This window comes from Melanerpes formicivorus, unplaced genomic scaffold (assembly GCF_026170545.1).
Source record: "Melanerpes formicivorus ecotype bairdi unplaced genomic scaffold, bMelFor1.0.p_v2 SCAF_6, whole genome shotgun sequence".
Classification (NCBI taxonomy): domain Eukaryota; kingdom Metazoa; phylum Chordata; class Aves; order Piciformes; family Picidae; genus Melanerpes; species Melanerpes formicivorus.
The window spans coordinates 20,209,060-20,227,144 of record NW_027142358.1 but is presented as its reverse complement, the minus strand read 5'-3'; the positions used below and the strand labels follow the sequence as shown (position 1 = coordinate 20,227,144).

General features: G+C 37.7%; 1 protein-coding gene and 1 long non-coding RNA gene across 14 annotated transcripts in view; one reads left to right on the top strand and one right to left on the bottom strand.

Annotated features, from left to right (window-relative positions):
- The window catches only part of LDB3 (LIM domain binding 3), a 123,771-nt gene extending 107,527 nt beyond the window's left edge, over positions 1 to 16,244 (top strand). For all 6 annotated transcript variants that reach the window (XM_068140017.1, XM_068140020.1, XM_068140019.1 and 3 more), the window contains 5 exons: positions 3,969 to 4,269; positions 5,411 to 5,591; positions 7,815 to 7,935; positions 9,324 to 9,439; positions 11,599 to 16,244. In XM_068140017.1, the coding sequence (XP_067996118.1) occupies positions 3,969 to 4,269; positions 5,411 to 5,591; positions 7,815 to 7,935; positions 9,324 to 9,439; positions 11,599 to 11,688 (809 nt within the window). In that variant the 3' untranslated portion in view covers positions 11,689 to 16,244. The remainder of the gene's footprint in view (positions 1 to 3,968; positions 4,270 to 5,410; positions 5,592 to 7,814; positions 7,936 to 9,323; positions 9,440 to 11,598) is intronic.
- LOC137441970 (uncharacterized) overlaps positions 1 to 18,085 on the bottom strand; it is a 44,574-nt gene that overhangs the window by 18,459 nt on the left and 8,030 nt on the right. For 3 of the 8 annotated variants that reach the window (XR_010987541.1, XR_010987546.1, XR_010987542.1), the window contains exons 3-6: positions 15,377 to 15,531; positions 4,104 to 4,251; positions 2,103 to 2,973; positions 191 to 399 (exon numbers count right to left, since the gene is read on the bottom strand). This is a non-coding gene — a long non-coding RNA (uncharacterized lncRNA). The remainder of the gene's footprint in view (positions 1 to 190; positions 400 to 2,102; positions 2,974 to 4,103; positions 4,252 to 15,376; positions 15,532 to 18,085) is intronic. The other 5 variants (XR_010987544.1, XR_010987543.1, XR_010987545.1 and 2 more) reach the window with 4 other exon arrangements.

Here is an 18,085-nt window from a genome sequence, read left to right as displayed (position 1 = left end):
TTCTTTTCGTGTCCACTAGATGGCAGACAATAGTTGTGTGTGCTTTTCCTGTAGTTTTTCCTAGACCAGAATAGTGCCCTCATGGATTCCAAGCAACTCAAAAAACAGTTTAGTATTACGAAGTAACATGATACCTAAACGAAAGCAGATCTCTCCTTTTAAATCAGTAAGACCAAAGAGGACTACTCACATACGTAAAAGTGCTTATGTGTGAAGGCCTGATGTGCTCTTCTAGGACATCAGACTACTGGAGCAGGTCCAGAGGAAGGCCACAAAGATGATCAGGTGGCCAGAGCACCTCCCTATTGGGGACAGGCTGCTAGAATTGGGGCTGTTCAGCCTGAAGAAAAGAAGGCTCCAGGGACGTCTTACACTGGCCTTCCAGTACCTGAAAGCGACCTACAGAAAGATGGGAAGGGACTTTTAGCAAGGGCTTTTAGTGATAGGACAAGAAAGAATGGATTGAAGCTTGAGGAGGGTAGATTTAGTCTGGATATTAGGAAGAAATTCTTTACAGTGAGGGTGGTGAGACACTGGAGCAAACTGCCCAGGGAGATTGTGGATGCTCCCTCCCTGGAGGTCTTTAAGGCCAAGCTGGATGAGGCCTTGAGCAATCTGTTCTGGTGAAAGGTGTCCCTGCCCATGTCAAGGAGGTTGGAACTAGATGATCTTTAAGGTCTTTTCCAACCCAAACCATTCTATGAATGTATGAATTAGGTAGAAGGATTCCCACAGATCTCATTAAAATTTTCATTGAATCCTAAGCACTTTCAGTGCTAAACCAGCAGGATACATGTCAATTTTCATCTTTAATTTTTTCTGAATAAGAATAATGGCATCTTAGAAAGGACTTGTTGCATTATTTATTTTTCTGCCATATCCTATATACTGAAACACTGTACAGCAAAATTTGAGGCTTCAGGGGTGCAGCCACTAAGTATACAAGCCAAATCACGTGGGATTATGAATTACATTTGTTAATGGAAAATTATTATTAGGAATAACAATTATGAGTCTGTCCATGTGTGTGTCCCTCTTTTTTTTAATAGTTTTCACAGTATGAGCTAGTAGGTTAGACTAAAGCATTTGAGGCTATATAAATCTATACTAAATGAATCTTTGGTAAAACACCATTTTTTTGTTGAGAGAAATATCCATTAACCATAAATGAAGAGCTGAGGGGAAGAACTCTGAAGTCCCCAGAATCAAGGAACAGGCTCCTTCTAACCACTGTTAAGGGAGAGCTCTTCTCCTGAATTCTGTCAGGATACCAATCCTCTTGTTCTTTCTTTTCTACTCTAAGAGAGTCTGAAGGTGGAGAGAAACAAGGTATGGAGGTTGGGTTACTGAATTATTGAGAGTATCTATTTTTGAACAGTCAAGGGTCAGTTCATACAATACTGGTGTTTTGAGACTCTGTTCCCTGGTATACTTAATCTTAGGACTTTTTACCAGGAAACAGCACCTTTTATCTGCTGCATTTATGATGGAAGACTTTGAAATACATAAACAAGCAAAGTGAATTTATGGTAGTAGCTAGTAAGACAAGAGTTTTTTCAGATAAGCTTTAGGGATATAGCTAAAATAATTCCCTCTTAATAACAATAGCTAAAATCTCAAGGTTACTGAAACCTTTCTACTGCATTGCAATGACACTATTTTAAATCAATACTAATGCCAGCCTGTTCACAGGGGGAAAATATGTTGTACTAAATGCAACCTGCAAAAGTAAATGATAATGGCTGAAAAGAGAGTACTCGGAGCAGTTGCAGACGCCCAACATAGATACCCCTGGTATCTTTTCAGCAGCTGGGGGAAAAAAAAAATATATATATATATTTTGCCACAACAAGTAAAAACAAAAAAAAGGGAGATAGAGACACTGAAAGACAAAGACCTTTCCCCAGTGTTCATCCTTCACATGAGTCTAGGTTAATCTGAACCCAGATAAATCATATGCTGTCTACGTTAGTTGGAATAAGCAAACTGAAAAAAATTCAACACCAACATTATGAGATCAAGAAAGACAAAGAGGGAAATGTAAATGGTTATAATATGTATTTACTTAAGATAATCATAGAAAAAGATCCTAAAGATGGTACCTGGACTGCATTTTTTCTTCACTTCTGGAACTCTGGGTTTGAAGATCTAACCATTTTGTTAGGCCTTCAGCAGGATACACTGCTGTACTTCGCATGAACAAGAACTGGCTCTTGGGGGAGGGAGAATCCTTTCACAGAACTGAGCGAGCTAGAAGTCACCTTATTTCATTAGAGCGCCTCATAGGTGGGAGCCTTTTGAACTCACCAATTAGAGACTAAATATTGTCTTGTAATTTTGCCTGGCTTAATACTGCAATACATAAATAGCAACAGCCTCAGGATTTAAAGGGATTGCATATAAACTCTGTTCTGCAATCTTTAAACACTGTTTACTATTCCCAAGTTAAAAAAAAAAAGCCTAAAGCTAAGGTGGGATACAGTTTTATGAAGCAAAAACTTGGTGATGCTGAGGTGTAAGAAAGTTTTATCAAAAAGATGCATTAGATTAAACTTTGAACTCAACAGAAGGAAAAAAATGAGAGATGGCTAGGATGAACAGTAGATTGATACGTATGCAATTTAAGCACCTGGAATTTCCAGTAATCAGTGTATGTAATCTATTTAGGAGGTTGTAGGCTAAGGAGTATTATGTAGAACAGTCTTCTCACCATTTATCCAGAAAGATCCATGTTACATTTGGAATCCTCTTCTTGCCTGAGATACCTTTCCACCTGCAAGCCCCTTAAAATTGTGAATGTATTTGGTCATCATTTTATTGGCACTGGGAGCTACTATGCAGAGTGCTTGCCTAGGCTGCAGGAGAACTGTCTTACGTTCCCAAGTCTGTGCTCTGTTGTTCAGGCAAAACAATTGAAATCTCCAAGCTTCTGTTCCTCCTCACAGAAACGAGCAATCATTCCCTTTATTTTCGCTGCGAAGGAAAAACTACTTTTAGTGCTCCTGTACTTGGCAAAGTGAGGCATTTTCTTGGGTAATGACTTCAGTCCTACACAATGCAAGATCTGATGTTTTGAAAAGAGCAGGCCAATGGGAAAACTTGTCAGGCTCTAGTTTCTGCTTATTTTTTATGTCATAAAGCTCCACCCAAGATTAGAGCCTGGTGCATACAAACACAGAGGCTGTCTGCAGTGAAGATTTTATGATAGTCAAAGAGTGGAAGAAAGGAAGTATAATATTTCTGTTTTATACAAGGGAACTGAGGCACAGAGATACTAAGCTCTGCTCAAAGTTATACAGGAAGTCTGTGGCAGAGCCAAGAACTGAACTGCGATCAGTCATAACCACAAGTCTGGCCTTCCTCTAAGTGCTGTTGGCTTAGTCTTACTGCTCATTTGAGCTGACTTGGCTCCCTCAATATTGCTTCCAGTGCTCTCTATCTCTGTTCCCTGTGTGAGCCTGTTTTTATTCAGAAACTTAGAGGAGTAAAATCTACAAATGATAGATAACAGTGGCATATGTGGAAAACACTGCATTTTAATGAATTTAAGCATAACTTCTTACTGAAATTACAGGGAATTCCATCCAGGACTTCACTATGACATCTGGTCTATTTTTAACCTGTCTTAAACAGATTATATGGCAGTAATTGAAATTATCACAGAATTGTCATATCATTCCTACTAGAAAAACTAAAAGATGCCTTTGAGAATGATCTCCATAAAATCTCTAAAAGCCAGTAGGCAATGACTTCTGTAATGCATGTGTATTAAAAGTCAGTGATTGTGCCGATACCTTTGGCTTCAGTCCAGAATTAATGAGCAGTAATGGGAGAGAGCATAATTGTCATCTGAAGCTTTTAATTTTTTGTGTGTGTCATGGACTACCCTTTGCTAAGTGTTGCTGTTTTGCCATAAAGAGAAAAGACTTTAAAATGCTTCTTGGTTTCTTTTGGGGTACTTAAAACAGCACCAGCACCAGTTCATTCCTACACCCCTGCCAACGCTGAGCCTGCAAGTCGCCCTCCCTGGGTAACAGATGACTCCTTTTCCCAGAAATTTGCACCTGGAAAAACCACCACCACTATCACAAAGCACATCCTACCAATGGGTGCTCCAGTACCATCTCCTGCCTCAACTTCTGCTTATCCATCTCCAGTGTCAACTTCTTCCCAGGCTCCTCCAATAGCCCGGGGAACGGTTCAGAGGGCTGAGCGTTTTCCAGCCAGCAGCCGAACTCCTCTCTGTGGGCACTGTAACAGCATAATTCGGTAAGATCATGAGGTTTTGAAAAGGGATGAAGCAGGGGGGAAAAAATAATCAGAGACTGGTTATTGTACGTGAATATACAGTACCAGAGCCTAAGACTCAGTTAAATTACCCACCAGGGATGTCTGTTTTCTGCTTCATTAATTTAACATTTCCAGAGCTCTTTTTCCTATTGTGTGGTTTCTGTGTATCACTGCAAAGTTATACATGCTAACTGTTTCTTGGATGCAATGGCGAAGGGCTCTTTGTTTTTTAAACAAATTTCTTCTGGTCCTAAGGTACCAGTATATGTACAACTTCTTTGGAGACATGGAAAGTGGGGGTAGGATTCTGGAAAGAAAAGGAACGACACATCATTTTGCAACAGCCAAATTATAATTGTTGCTTCTGTATCTGGAGAAAGATAATGCCAGTGATTCATCACATGCTTCTCCATTCTCCTCTCCCAATTCATTCTGCTGGACTGGTGCCCACTGTTACCCTGTGGACTGCTAACCAACTTTTAAGTAATCCATGTTTAATGACGGTCTCGTCCACTAAAAGGAGCTAGCTGGGTCATGTGGAACTGCCCTTTATATATTCTAATTACAATCAAGAGTAAATCACCAAAATTAATTTTAATAATGTCTTCCATATGATCAAACAGCAAGTTGTCAGTCTGACATTTCTAAACATTCCAGTGGTATGTCAGGTGAGAAGAAGGCAGGAGACTTTAGGAGCTATTCTAAGTTTTGGGTGTGTGGTTTAGAAATTTGCCTGGGTTTTGATGATTTCAAACAGTAGCTTTTTCTTTTGTGTTACAGCCCTTGGCCTTTTCCTGTTCTCTTTGCAGCTGTTCACAAAGACCACTTCTAGCTATGCAGATATGAAAACAGTTGCTAGCTTTTCCAACAATGCTCTGTAAATCCAATGCATATGACTAAACAATAATGAAATGTTTTAACCAATTAGAAGCTTGTTTGAGTAATGATCTTGAAACCAACCATTTCTGCTCAGGCTTCTGGATCTTATTTTAATATGCACCTTCATGGTTCAGGTAGAATGCCTGTCATGCACGTATGCAGTGTCTAGTAAAGTGGGTTTGTAATCAGGGTCATTCAACCCTTTTTGCAATGCAAATAAGATCATTACAATTGTTTACAGGGGTCCTTTCCTGGTAGCTATGGGTCGCTCTTGGCACCCAGAAGAATTCAACTGTGCTTACTGCAAGACATCCTTGGCTGATATGTGCTTTGTGGAAGAGCAGAATAGTGTGTACTGTGAGCGCTGTTACGAACAGTTCTTTGCACCAACCTGTGCCAGATGCCACACTAAGATCATGGGGGTAAGAGAACACGCTTAACCCTTTCTTTGCCAAATTAGTGGAGAAGTTTGAACTTTCAGCAATGAATGTAGATACTTAATTATTTCCTCCTTTATAGTAACAATTCCCAGCCTGTGATTATTTCAGAATGAGAAACATTTTATAATAATTTTTATCTATTCAAAATCTTGAATATTTCTGTCCCTTATTCAGCTCATAGAATATCTAATCTGATTACCATCTCCCTGAGTGCTTTATTATCCAATACACACTCTGTTACTTTTATCCATCTTTTCTTTATATTTTTAGTAAGACACTTGAACTGGTGATTTTCTTCTTATACAGGACTTAATCTAAATTTCAGTGGAGAAGTCAGTGATCTTGGGAAGAGGAATATTCCTCTTGCTGCCCGTCACTGGCAGGTAGCAGCACAGCTGCCAAGGGGAGTTCTGGTGACTTCTTATCGTTAAGAATATATAGAATAAATACGGTGATCTAAATTCCAGAAGGGCAAAAATAGATGCCACTTTTGTCTTACTGTGCTCATGCTTAGGTACAAATCAATTTGCTCTACATACATCTTCAATAGGTATGAGGTTGGAATGCCATAAAATAATTTTAGCAGTGCATGCATGAAGTTTTAGTGAATCATGGAATTGTAGAATACCAGGTTGGAAGGGACCCCAAGGATCATCTAGTCTAACTTGTCATGGTTCTCTTAAATAGGCTAGCAAGGAGTACCACACTGGTTTTATATTGCTTAGCTTTTGCCTTCTCATATCTGTATAAATGCTGCTATTGAAAGACTACATGCTTTTCTCTGCAATTGCCACTTAGGGATGGCAGCATCAGCCATCTTGGTGAAGCTCTGGCTCCATGTAAGTCTTGTTTGCTGCTGCAGCAGTAGCAGTAATTTTACAGCAGAGTACTGACTCAACTTACCTAATTAATACTGGCGCAAATCAGTTCTCCATTATGGATTTTCATCAGGAAAATGGCAAAGATGCCAGCTGCCTCTATTTATATTAATAAGATTTCTCAGTCTTTTTTTAGCTTCTTAGTTCAATGAGGTTCATAAATGGATCCAAACTTATTTATCACTGATAGTGGTTTTGGAAACAGTAACAGAAGTTAATGAATCTCAAGTAGTGATTCTCTAATGAGATGGCAAACATAAATTAGCAATTTTGTCTATTCACTGGATAAAAGCATGGAAGAGGATTTCAGTCCCTTTTGTCATAGTAAATGAAGATCAAAAATTATCTTGAAAAGAGAATCAGAGTCTACATATATAATTGCAATGATATAAAATAGGGATTAGATTCTCACCTGGTGTAAATCAGTGCTGTTTCACTGAAGTTAACAAAGTTAAATTAATTTACACCAGTTATGCAGCTGTCCCTTTGAAATCTGAACCATTTGACAGAGCTAAACTGTTGAACATCATCTTGGGCAAAAAATTGACCAGCTGTCAGATAACCACATATCCAGGCTCAGTACAGCTTTTGGACTTAGAGGATTTCTTTATGGCAAGATGAGAATTGAAGCAGTAGTAGAGATTGCTCCATACTGGATGGAAGAAAAAATCTGATAAATTCTGTTCAAGAGAACATAAGTTGCATGGAATTTGATTTTTTTTTTTGTGTGTGTGATGAACTCATGGCCTAGGAAAAGGCATGCAGATTCATTTTCACTGATCACATAAACTAAAATCTAAGACCTTTTTTCTTCCTAGATTTTCATATTAGTTGGCGAAGTGTTCTTGTGAGAAGCTTAAAGAAATCCATATATAATCTAAGTTCCTTTGAAACATAAGGCTTAAATCATTTATCCCTTTCATGCATTTCTTGGTATTTGGAAAAAAAATGCTTTTTAAAATGTCTTTTAAAAAACATGCTCTTGCATTGAAGAATTCACACTAGTCGTGCCAAAACAAAGGAGAAAATAATCGGAATCTTTGTGCAGAGTCTTTTCTGCAACAGCGATTGGGCATGTTGATACAGACAGCTGGCTGAAATATGTTGTTTCATTTTGGCAAATGCATTGTTCTAGAAAGTTTGCAGACCTATTTCCTGTTTCTTTCCAAAGAAGCCCTCTTTCTGTCAGATTTTTTTCTTTTTGAGAAGGGGAATTGGCTGATACAGAAAGGGAAAATGTAGAGCAGCTCTGTCTTGCATTAGTTGTCCAGTAGGTAGGTCCAGGGTATGCCATTCTACTGGAGATTTTTGTTTCTTTGTTTTCCAGGAAGTGATGCATGCCCTAAGACAGACTTGGCACACAAGTTGCTTTGTCTGTGCTGCTTGTAAGATGCCATTTGGGAATAGTCTTTTTCACATGGAGGATGGGGAACCCTACTGTGAGAAAGGTATGACAAACTGGGTCAATCTGTTCAATAATCATGTGCTTCCTCTAGTACAGAAGTAACAAAAGAATAGAGCAACTGAAGGACAAAATAAAATCAGTTACAGATTTTGTGTCCCTCTGTGCTTTTCTCCACTTTATATGAATGACTGGCAGTCTGCTGGTCTTTTGCCTCTATGTCCTGGAATGCCATACCTCGTTTCCCTCCCTTATGTATTATATCTACCTTCCATTTATTCCCCTACATTTTTCCCCTGTTCCCCCTGCCTTCCTGATAGGTCCTGCTCACTACAAATCTATGTTAGGGAGTGAAAAATTCTTCTTTTAGAGTGCTGGTACAGTATGTGTGAGTTGCTGCCCACATTATCTTTACTAAGTTTCTCTGATACTGCTACCTCACCCTAAAACTGATCAACAACAGACAGCCCTGCTCAGATGTGCAACACATGGTAGTGCAAGTTCTGTTTTCTGAGTGTTGTAGCAGATAAAACTGCTTCTTGCCAACTAAGAAAGGAAAAGGCCACGTTTTCCCAAGCTATGGAAAAGAACATATGGTTTAATAAATGGTTCTTGGCATGCAAATGAGTTGCCTAACATGGTCAGGAAGCAGGTTAATGCTTAAGTCATATTCCCTCTGTAAGCCCTGCCTTGTCCATTTAATGAGCTTCTGGCCTACTTCTCTCTGGAGATTCCTTCCTTACGGTTGTACAAATCAAATTTTACAAATCACAGTAACCCTTAGTAAAGAATGAAAACCATACAGTATGGCTGACTTGGCACTTACCTGGTGAAAATCGGAGGGTTTGCCATAACCTCTAACTAATTCTTACAAATTCTGTATATCTTTAGAATTTCTGGTAATCATTTTAATGTCAGGTTTTTCCAAACTTGACATTCCAAGAAATCAGCCAGCATGGGGTTTCCACAATATTCTGTCTTAACACAGAGACAATATAAATCCAGTCACAGAAACTTAAACTATGCTTCTATACCACCCTTAGGGTAACACTCTGGGGTCATTAGACTGTGACTTTGTATGACCATATTTGTCCTTATGAACAACTTGCACATACATTAAAGCTAATTTTAAACTAATCACATAATGGTAGGTGTTGGAAGGGACCTCTGGAGTAAGAAACAACTTCAAATTTCATGAATGTTTTGTTTGTTTTCTATGTTTATGAAGACAACTGTAGTGCTTACCTGGGGTTTTGCATTGAGTTTTATTTAAATAACAAAAGAAAAGAAGCAAGTTTCAGTGAGTATTTCAGTGAATGTAGTAGAAAACTGAACAAAAACAATCCAAAAATTCACCCCCTGGAATCTTTCTCTTGAGTTTTACACAATTATGTTAAGAGTTTGTTCCAATTTTGCTTTTTTTTTTTATTTTAGATTACATTGCTTTGTTCAGCACAAAATGCCATGGCTGTGATTTTCCTGTTGAAGCTGGAGATAAATTCATTGAAGCTCTTGGACACACTTGGCATGATACCTGCTTCATTTGTGCTGTACGTTCCATTCCAAATACTAGGTCATTTCTTCATACTCATAAATTGTGAAGCAACATCATAAGATCTGAAAGCAGGAATGACTAACATATGTTGAGGGATGCAGAGAGCTTGAATTTCATTTTTTACTTGCAGATAGAGAAAGATGGGAGTAATTTCTCTTCCATAAACCTTTACTAGAATTCTTAAATTTGACCATCACAAGTGAGTGCTTTCTAATAAAACATCCAGGTTTAGAGAGTACCTACAGTAACACATACCACTATTGCTGTTATTCTTTTCAGTGTTAACCAAATCAAGATAAAGCAGGATTTAAAATAAATTAAGGCTATATTGAACAGCATAGCCATAATTTTACTTACAAAGCAGTGCAGTTTGTATTTTCATACAGAGTGCTTGTAGAAGCTTGCAAATGGGAATCTCTTTAGAAAGGAGGAATAGTAATTAGCACAGAAGTTAGTCAAACTCGTCAATCTGTGGTGCGCACAAAGCTATATAGGGTGGCCATATTCCCACACTCTGCGCACGAAACAGTAAAATCTGTATGATAAACAGTATTTTTCATATGGTTCTAATACATCTGTGCTGCTCTACCACATATTATTCCTAAGGAAATAATATCTAGAACCTCTAATTAGCTAAAAAATAGTATAATGGCCACACCAAAAATTACAATTTCTGCTGTTTGTTGAACTCCAAAATTCAGGTTGGAGTAGAAATAGAAATGTTTATAATTATCTAAAGCTAAACTAGCTCAAGGGTACATGGAAGAAGTGAGTGACAGTAAAGGTATCCTGTGAATATTTCAGTATTTTTGAAATTCTAACACAGATAGGAATACTAAGACATCAAGTTGTGGTGGGTTGAAGTTTCCCCCCAGCATTTTAAAGGCATAGCCTAAAACCACCACACAAGTTTCTTTCACAAACTGACAGTTATTTGTAACTTACAAAAAACTTCTTCTGAATTTTTAATTATCTTGTCCATTTAATTGTGTTCATATGCATTTAAGCTAGCAACAAAATTTTCTCTGGAGGTGTTAGTTTTGTTAAGGCAATTCTCAGAGCATTTTTTCTAAAGGAGCTAGCTATTTCGGTGGGCTAAGTCAAACTCAGATAAATACGTGACTAATACAGTGTTTCTAATATGTTATCCTCATATTCTTTCATGTGATTTTCCTTCTGCTTGGAGTAGCACATCACAGCCCTGCTGTTACCACTTGCTGGTGTCAACCCTGTCATAAGCTTTAAGGACAACATTTATTGTTCCCACATTCTGATGTGTTGACTTCCTTAAGTGGTTCTAGTGAACTCTGACCTTGCAGGAGGTGTTGCTCTGCCATGAGCAGGTATCTGTACAATTCCAGAGCAGTTTAAGCTGATCTAAACCTGGGCTACCCTGCCTCAGCCATGCATTCTCATATGCCTTGTTATGTCAACATTGGCACTTAACGCAGGCAGTCAGAGAACTCTAAGGGTTGAAGAATAAGCTGGTAAGAATAGGTAATTGTTTTTCAGTGATACCAGCTGTCTGAATGACTTGCACATAAGCACCTGTACCAAGAAAAAGGGAATACTAGGAATGAGTATCTGATGGTACCATGGAAGGATGGTGCCCCTGGGAGCATGGCACCTTACCAGAGCTTTTGTGAAATCATGCACTAAAGATCAGAACATAGGTTTTAAAGTCTGAGCTAGCTGCTGGTGCTGGAGTGTGCAACTGTCCTTTGACAGTCTACACAAGTACTGCTGGGTGATGCCAAAGCTGCCTAGAAGATGTGTACTCAGACTTCATTTTAAGGGAAACCAGTGAATTTAGTGGGCAGCAGTGGCAAGAAGGCACAGAGAGAAGAGCTGAGGCAAACCAGATACTAACCTCAACACTGAGTAGGAAAACTACTACCAAGGCATGCACTTTGATCCAGGAAATTAGATGCATTTCTGCCAAAGAAATGTGTGGGCAGAAGAGAAATCAAGTTGAAATTGATAAACATGTCTGTCTTTCTTTCTCTCTTCTCTCCCTCTTGTTTTTGTGTTTTGGTTTGGTTTTTGTGGTTTGGTTTGGTTTGGTTTGGTTTGATTTTGGTTTGGGTTGGATTTTTTTGGTTGTTGTTGTTTGTTTGTTTTATGAATAGTGATTGTATTTATTATTAATTCTAGGTATGCCATGTGAATTTGGAAGGTCAGCCATTCTACTCCAAGAAGGATAAGCCATTGTGCAAGAAGCATGCCCATGCCATCCATGTTTAAAAGAAGAGTTGGCAGTCAGTAATGCTGGTGGAAAGCAGATGACTAACTGGGCAATTAAAAAGTTGATAACCACAGCTAGCATTTCTTTTGGTAAAAGCCAGGAAGTTGATACTTCTGAAGTTTAACCTCTTTTATAAATGCAGCACATGCTTTTGCAATGTTCATTAAAAAAAAAATCAACTCCTGGACAAACTGTCAAAAGCAAATGAACTAGTCCATGATTAGAGCAACTGGTGGAGAAATTAACTAAGAATTAAATCAACTTCACTTTTGACATTAATTAAAATTAACTGAATTTATTGAAATTAACTAAAAACTGTAATATAAAAAGTTAATGTGCAAATACAGTTCAAATGAACTACCCACAGCAGGTTTACTGCTTAGACCACACAAGTGTCTAAAAACTACTGGAAAAACCCTTTTGTAGTAAGTCCTTCTCTTTCATAACAGGAATGTGTAAGTGCCATATGTACAATATTTTGTAGAATCAAAGGCTATAACTTTCAAAAGGAAATTGATTAGATTTATATCTATGAAGAGGGAGTGCTATTCCATTATGGTATGGTGCTACCTCATAGCATCAAATATTTTAGATTCTTTCCAAAGAAGAAATCTGCTTTGAATCCATGTGTAGCCAAGAAGCCTAGGAGACAATCCACAACATAGTCTGAAAATAGAATGGAAACAGGATAACACCTTCCATAACCCAGTAAGATTGAGAAAAGCCTATTGGGTCAACCTTGTTAGTGCTCATGGCTTATGCATGCACTGCAGATAAGTTCATTTTCAAATCATGGCAGAAAAAGACAACTGGCTTTCTCCAAATTGCTCTTACATTGATTGAAATAGAGCTGGCTGGAAAGGACAGCTTTTAATTCTAAACCAGTTCTCCTTTCCTTTTGTGGGGAAAATACTCAAGAGTAGCTTTGGATTCTAATTCCCATTGATATCAGTAGGAGGTAGGACTTTCACATTGATGAACAGAGAAGTAACACATCCAAGTAGCACAACTAGGAAGTTGTTCTATCTCACATAGTTTGGAAAAGTGCATCTTTTGTTTTGTTGGGTTTTTTCCCTACAGTAAATTAACATTGATTAAAAATTCATAAGGCACATAATCTTTTTTACTTGTGTTAGATTAAATGCAACACATCCTGAATTAGAATAGTATTTGCCATCACAAAATGTATAGACAGGCTATGAGAATTAGGATAACCATGTAGTCATCTTCTCTAATATTTTAAGAACAACTTTCAAGTTCTTAACTGTAAAACTTTTTTTTTCTCACAAAAAGCAGTATTTTTAGTACTGATAATACTTTTGAATTTTAAATATCAATGACTTTTGTATTGGAGACAGCAGTTCTGTCTGATAGAAAATGGAGTTAGAAAGTCTGATCACTATCCAGGTTTTATTAATGTAAGTGAGAATTATGATGTGTGGTCACAGTTTGCAGTACTGACAGTTTCGAATCAGTGTTTCTGAGGCTGGGGATGCATTCTGTGGGCCACATTCGGTAGCATCTGCACTCTCTTTTACCTTGTATTTTGAGTAACCAGAAATTACATAGCATTGTCTGACTTTCCCCTTCTATGGGTAATGCCTGTTTTAAGAAAGCTGGTATGTCTTTTCAGGGATGAAAAACTATTCAAAGCTTGAGGGAGTTCTAATACGTGAATTAAGTCAGCTGCAGGCAGTCCGCATCTTGGCAAAAGTAGCAACCTGAACTGCCTGTGGCAGTTCTGAAATGTACGGCCTGCATGTGTTCAGTAGGTATCTTAGTTCTCACTGCTGTTAGCAGGGATCTGATTTGAGGGCTGTGCAGGATCAGATTTTTCTAGGCATGAATTATTCTAAAACGTTATTATATGCAAAGTGGGTTGTGGGGTTTTTGACAGGAAACAAATGTTCTGTTTTCAGTTGGTGCTGGACTGGTATGAGTATGGCTCCATTGATCTGGCTCATAATCTCTAGAGGAATGAATTGTAATCATGGGAGTTACATACATTTTTTCACTCTTACTTGACTTCATTAAATATGTTTTCCTAGCAGTGAGACAGTTCCAGATTTCCTCTAAATTTTTTAATGTCCTTCAACAAAATGGTGTTTATTATTCTTTGTTATTTAAAAGAATTCCTATCAGCCTATTATACAGTAAGAATGCATTACAGATACTATTTAGGCAGATTTCTGTGATACACACTGACTGGGACTAGTCTCTTACTGTCAACAAAACAGTGAGACTCCTTGAGAGGACACAAAACGTTAGCTCTTGTGATGCCTCAGGATAATTTGATGAAGTCTTTCACCTCAAATCTGCATGTGTATGTGTGTGTGTCTCACTTTCCCACCTTCCCCCTCAACGTCCCTAAAAGCTCCCTCTCCCCTGCCAGCATAAAGGACAAAACTATTTAGGAGATGGCCAAAGATGGAGGGATGCAACTTAGGCAGGAGTACAGTCTGTGAGGAGATGGTGGTAAGAAACATAGGTAAGGCTCTCTCTTACCCTCACAGGGAAACCCAGACTGCTAGCTGAACTGGCCCTGGTCAGCATATGGGGGTGTGGGAGACCAGGGGTCTTGGTGGGGGCAGGGGAAGGGAGGCTTGGATCAAGAAGGGAAAAATACCTGTAGCAGGCAGAATGTAGGGGTTCTGGGGGCCTCTGGTTGAGTGTGAAAAGATGAGGCATTTTGAAGACCTGAGAAGCTCTTACTGAAGCTGGGGTTGGAGCAGCAGGAATAGCTGGGCAAGGCCAGTTTCACTAAGCAGATGTGTTAGATAGTTGTGGGGGTAGGGGGAGAGAATAGCCGGGATGGCTCAGTATAGTCAGGGAAAGGGCTTGAAGCAAGACATTAGAGTACTAGTAGTTCACAGTAGTCCATAGAGATAATATGAATATGTATAGAAGGGGTGAGCAAGGAGGATATAGGATTCCATCTAGTAAATTCTAATCAGTAGTGCAGAAAGGTAAATGCAATTGCATGTAAGCATAGCTGAGCTAGCTTGCAGAGTAGCAACAGTGAAAATGCAGCAGCACAGGCTTTGGAGGGAGCAGTACTAGACTGAGAGAGTCCTGAAAATTTCCTTTTCAGTGGGAGCAGTACTGACTTGAGAGAGTTCTGAAAATGTCCTTAGGCAGATAACCTGCACTGTAACACATGCCCTGACTCCAGCTGGTGTCTGAGCAGTAAGATTAAAGCTAGTTTACATATCACTATATGAGGTACAGTGATACCCTGAGGATTATCATGTAATAAATTTCCTGTTTTAACTTGTGCTGCTTCATTATGTGGTCCAAAAATAGGGAATCCACTTACCCACCCTTAATACCTATATTCAGATAGAATTTTTTGCATGTATCTGAACCAGAAATTTGTGAATAACAATGTAGTTATTTTCATCTTCACAGAGGTAGATTACCACTGAGCTGTTCATACTCTTCTGCCACATGCCACCTTTGTGATATGAAGGGGGGAACGATGCAAATATATAGATGTGTATAATTCAGAATAGGGCCTTTAAAATATCACTGAACATAAACGCTGTACCAAAATATGCAGGATGGATAATGTCTATTTATGTTTTATGCCTTATAATAGATCCCTGGGACAAGTCCTAAGGTCCTTTCAATATTTCTTTTCATTCTAATTGATGTGGGTTTTTACATAATAAAACAAAGATACCGTACCTCTGAATGATCAAATATTTGTTTGATGTGATTAAAACATGCTCAATGACCTCAGTCAAATGCTTTTAAAAATTATCTTCATGCTTCTTCTCTTTTTTGTTCTTTTTTCAGAACAGGGTAAATTAAATCTTTCCAAAGTTGATTGCTTTCATTATCTGGAAAAGAAAAAAAAAAACACACTCTTGATTTCTTCTTTTAGAATTTAGATTTTTACTACACTGGATTTTACCACACTTTTTTTTTAAATCAGTTCAAAAAAAAAGGAAAAATATTTTACTTTGGTCCTTCAGTGGTCAGTACTTTGGGTGAGATGTTTTGTTAACGATTATTTGTATTTATGTTAAATAATGTGAATGTCCACAGCACTGAACACACTCAGTAGTGTATAAAGCTGGGCATGCTAATGTTTATTTGCAATTCTTGTCTCCTTGTAGCAGATACTAATTTCTTTAGTATTTATAAGCATCAAGATTTGAAACAGAGTGATTTCTTGCCTGCAATGATGATATTAGGATTCTGGGTTTTATAATATATTGACATGTTGACTCGATGCCACAAGTGCCCTTGGTTTTAGATATATATTTTTCCTAAGTTCCTAGTTATTTCAGAAACTGAATGTAGCGTGGTGTATGAGGTGTGAGTTAACTACCTTGCATGGATTATCTGTGCCAACATGAATAAAGTGATCTAGTAATAAAACCAATGTGCAAACACAGTTAAAACTTTATGATTTGGGCATATTGATTAATATGGCATGTGAACATCTGACAGCTTTCAGCCATGTGATACTGATAAGAAAGCATACACAAGCTTGTACTCTCTACTTCAGACCTGAAAATAAAAATTAAAAGCATTGATTTCAACTTTATTATATATCAGTCTTGACTGTTTTATTAACCAAACAGCCCTGTTTTGAACAAACATTAGTATGCTTAAACCATGTAGTGTGCGAACAGTACATGTTGTAACTTAGTGAGACTTGTACAGTCACAGATCTTATTGTGTCAACAAATACTGTTTATAGCAACTTTACAAGGAATGGGTAAATTCTGTCATAGGTTACCTCGACACATCTGAGAGCAAAGTTTTATTGCATAAGTTCAGGTGGGTGTTCTTAGATTTCTAAGCAGAAGTGACCTTAAGCAATAAATGTTTTAGACACCCTTATTGAGCTCTACTGTCAAGAAATACTTCCAAGTGAAAGGATGTCTTCATAGAGCAGCCATTTTGTGCATTCCTAGTGCACACCCCTCAGGAATGCAGGATTGTTAAGGATCCAACTAATTATATTAAACTTAATTAAGAAGCTGGATAATGAATGGACAGACTTGGTTTTAGATGGCATTACGAAGTGCAGCTCCAGGAATCACAGGTTGGTGTACATTGATTTTATTTTACAGCCCTAATTTCTCTTTACAGCATACATAGAAAAAAGCACAACTCAAAAGAATGAAAATAACATAACAAAAATTTTTGTCAGTTCAAAATTGATGATTTTCAGATTGTCTATTTTGATCTTTAACATTTGCACAAGACAGTGGCTCCTAAGCTGTGCACTGTGATCCCTGGAGAGTTCAGCTGTTGTAAGTGGAAGCGATAGAGGCACAAGTATAGCACTGGGCCAGCTAATAGCGTGCAAAAAGTGAATAGAGCATAGTTTGTTAGAGAAGGACATGGTGCAAAATAGCCTGACAAGTGTTGCATTAAGAGACAAGAGAGATGATAATTTTTTTTCTGAAGAAAATTATTTCAAAACTATAGGTTTTGCTATTGTTTCCTTCCCTCTCCTCAATCATGAATCTTAAATTCATCCAGTTTCTGTTGATTAAGAAAGGAAGGAATGTGTGAATAGATTGCTGAAACCATTATTGAATACACAATGAAATGCTTTGTTCTCCCAGCCAAATCAGAGAGTTATGGATGAGATTCAGATTATATTCAAGCATAAATTCTGTGCTGTATGCCTATAAAACATGCCCTTAGATAGCTGTTAAAAATACAGTTCCTCCTCCTCTCAGGAAAATTACATCAAAAGAAAACAGTAACAAATATGAGTTGTACTAATAAGGACTGCAAGACTGAGTCACAAGACTTTTCTGTGTAATAAGGACAAGCAGAATGGATTTTTTTCAGATGAAGTTAACATTTTGAGCAAAACATGGGTATTTTTGCTTTGAACATTCCCACATTTTAACTATTAGGGGATAATAACTTAGTATGCATAAAGTATCATTAATATATCTGCTTCTGCTACAAAAGAATTTTCTAATTTTACTACTTCAAATATTAGATTATTTCCACTAAGGGCAGAGATGAAATCCAGAGGGAAATCCTTCTGCTTCTCTTTACTATGAACTGTTACTGAAAAAAAAAAAAGCCACAGTTGAGGCCTGTGTGGAACTGAATTAATGATTTAATTTTATTTTAATTAGAGATAGCTAAAAATACAATTTTCAACTGAATAAATGTGGTGGTCCTTTCAGTATTTGTGGAATGAATACTGCTTAGCATAAGTCAGCCAGGAAATTTGATGTTCTTCTAGAATGTTTTATTCTCATGGTGCATTAAAGAGGATGTTTTGGATTTTTGGGAAGCATAAGAAGTACAGCCATAATTAAGGATCTCAGAACAAAAGCATAATTTAGAGGATTTTAATTATTTTAAGATCTAATCGTATGTAGTCTGGAAAATAATATTGGGACCAAGGCT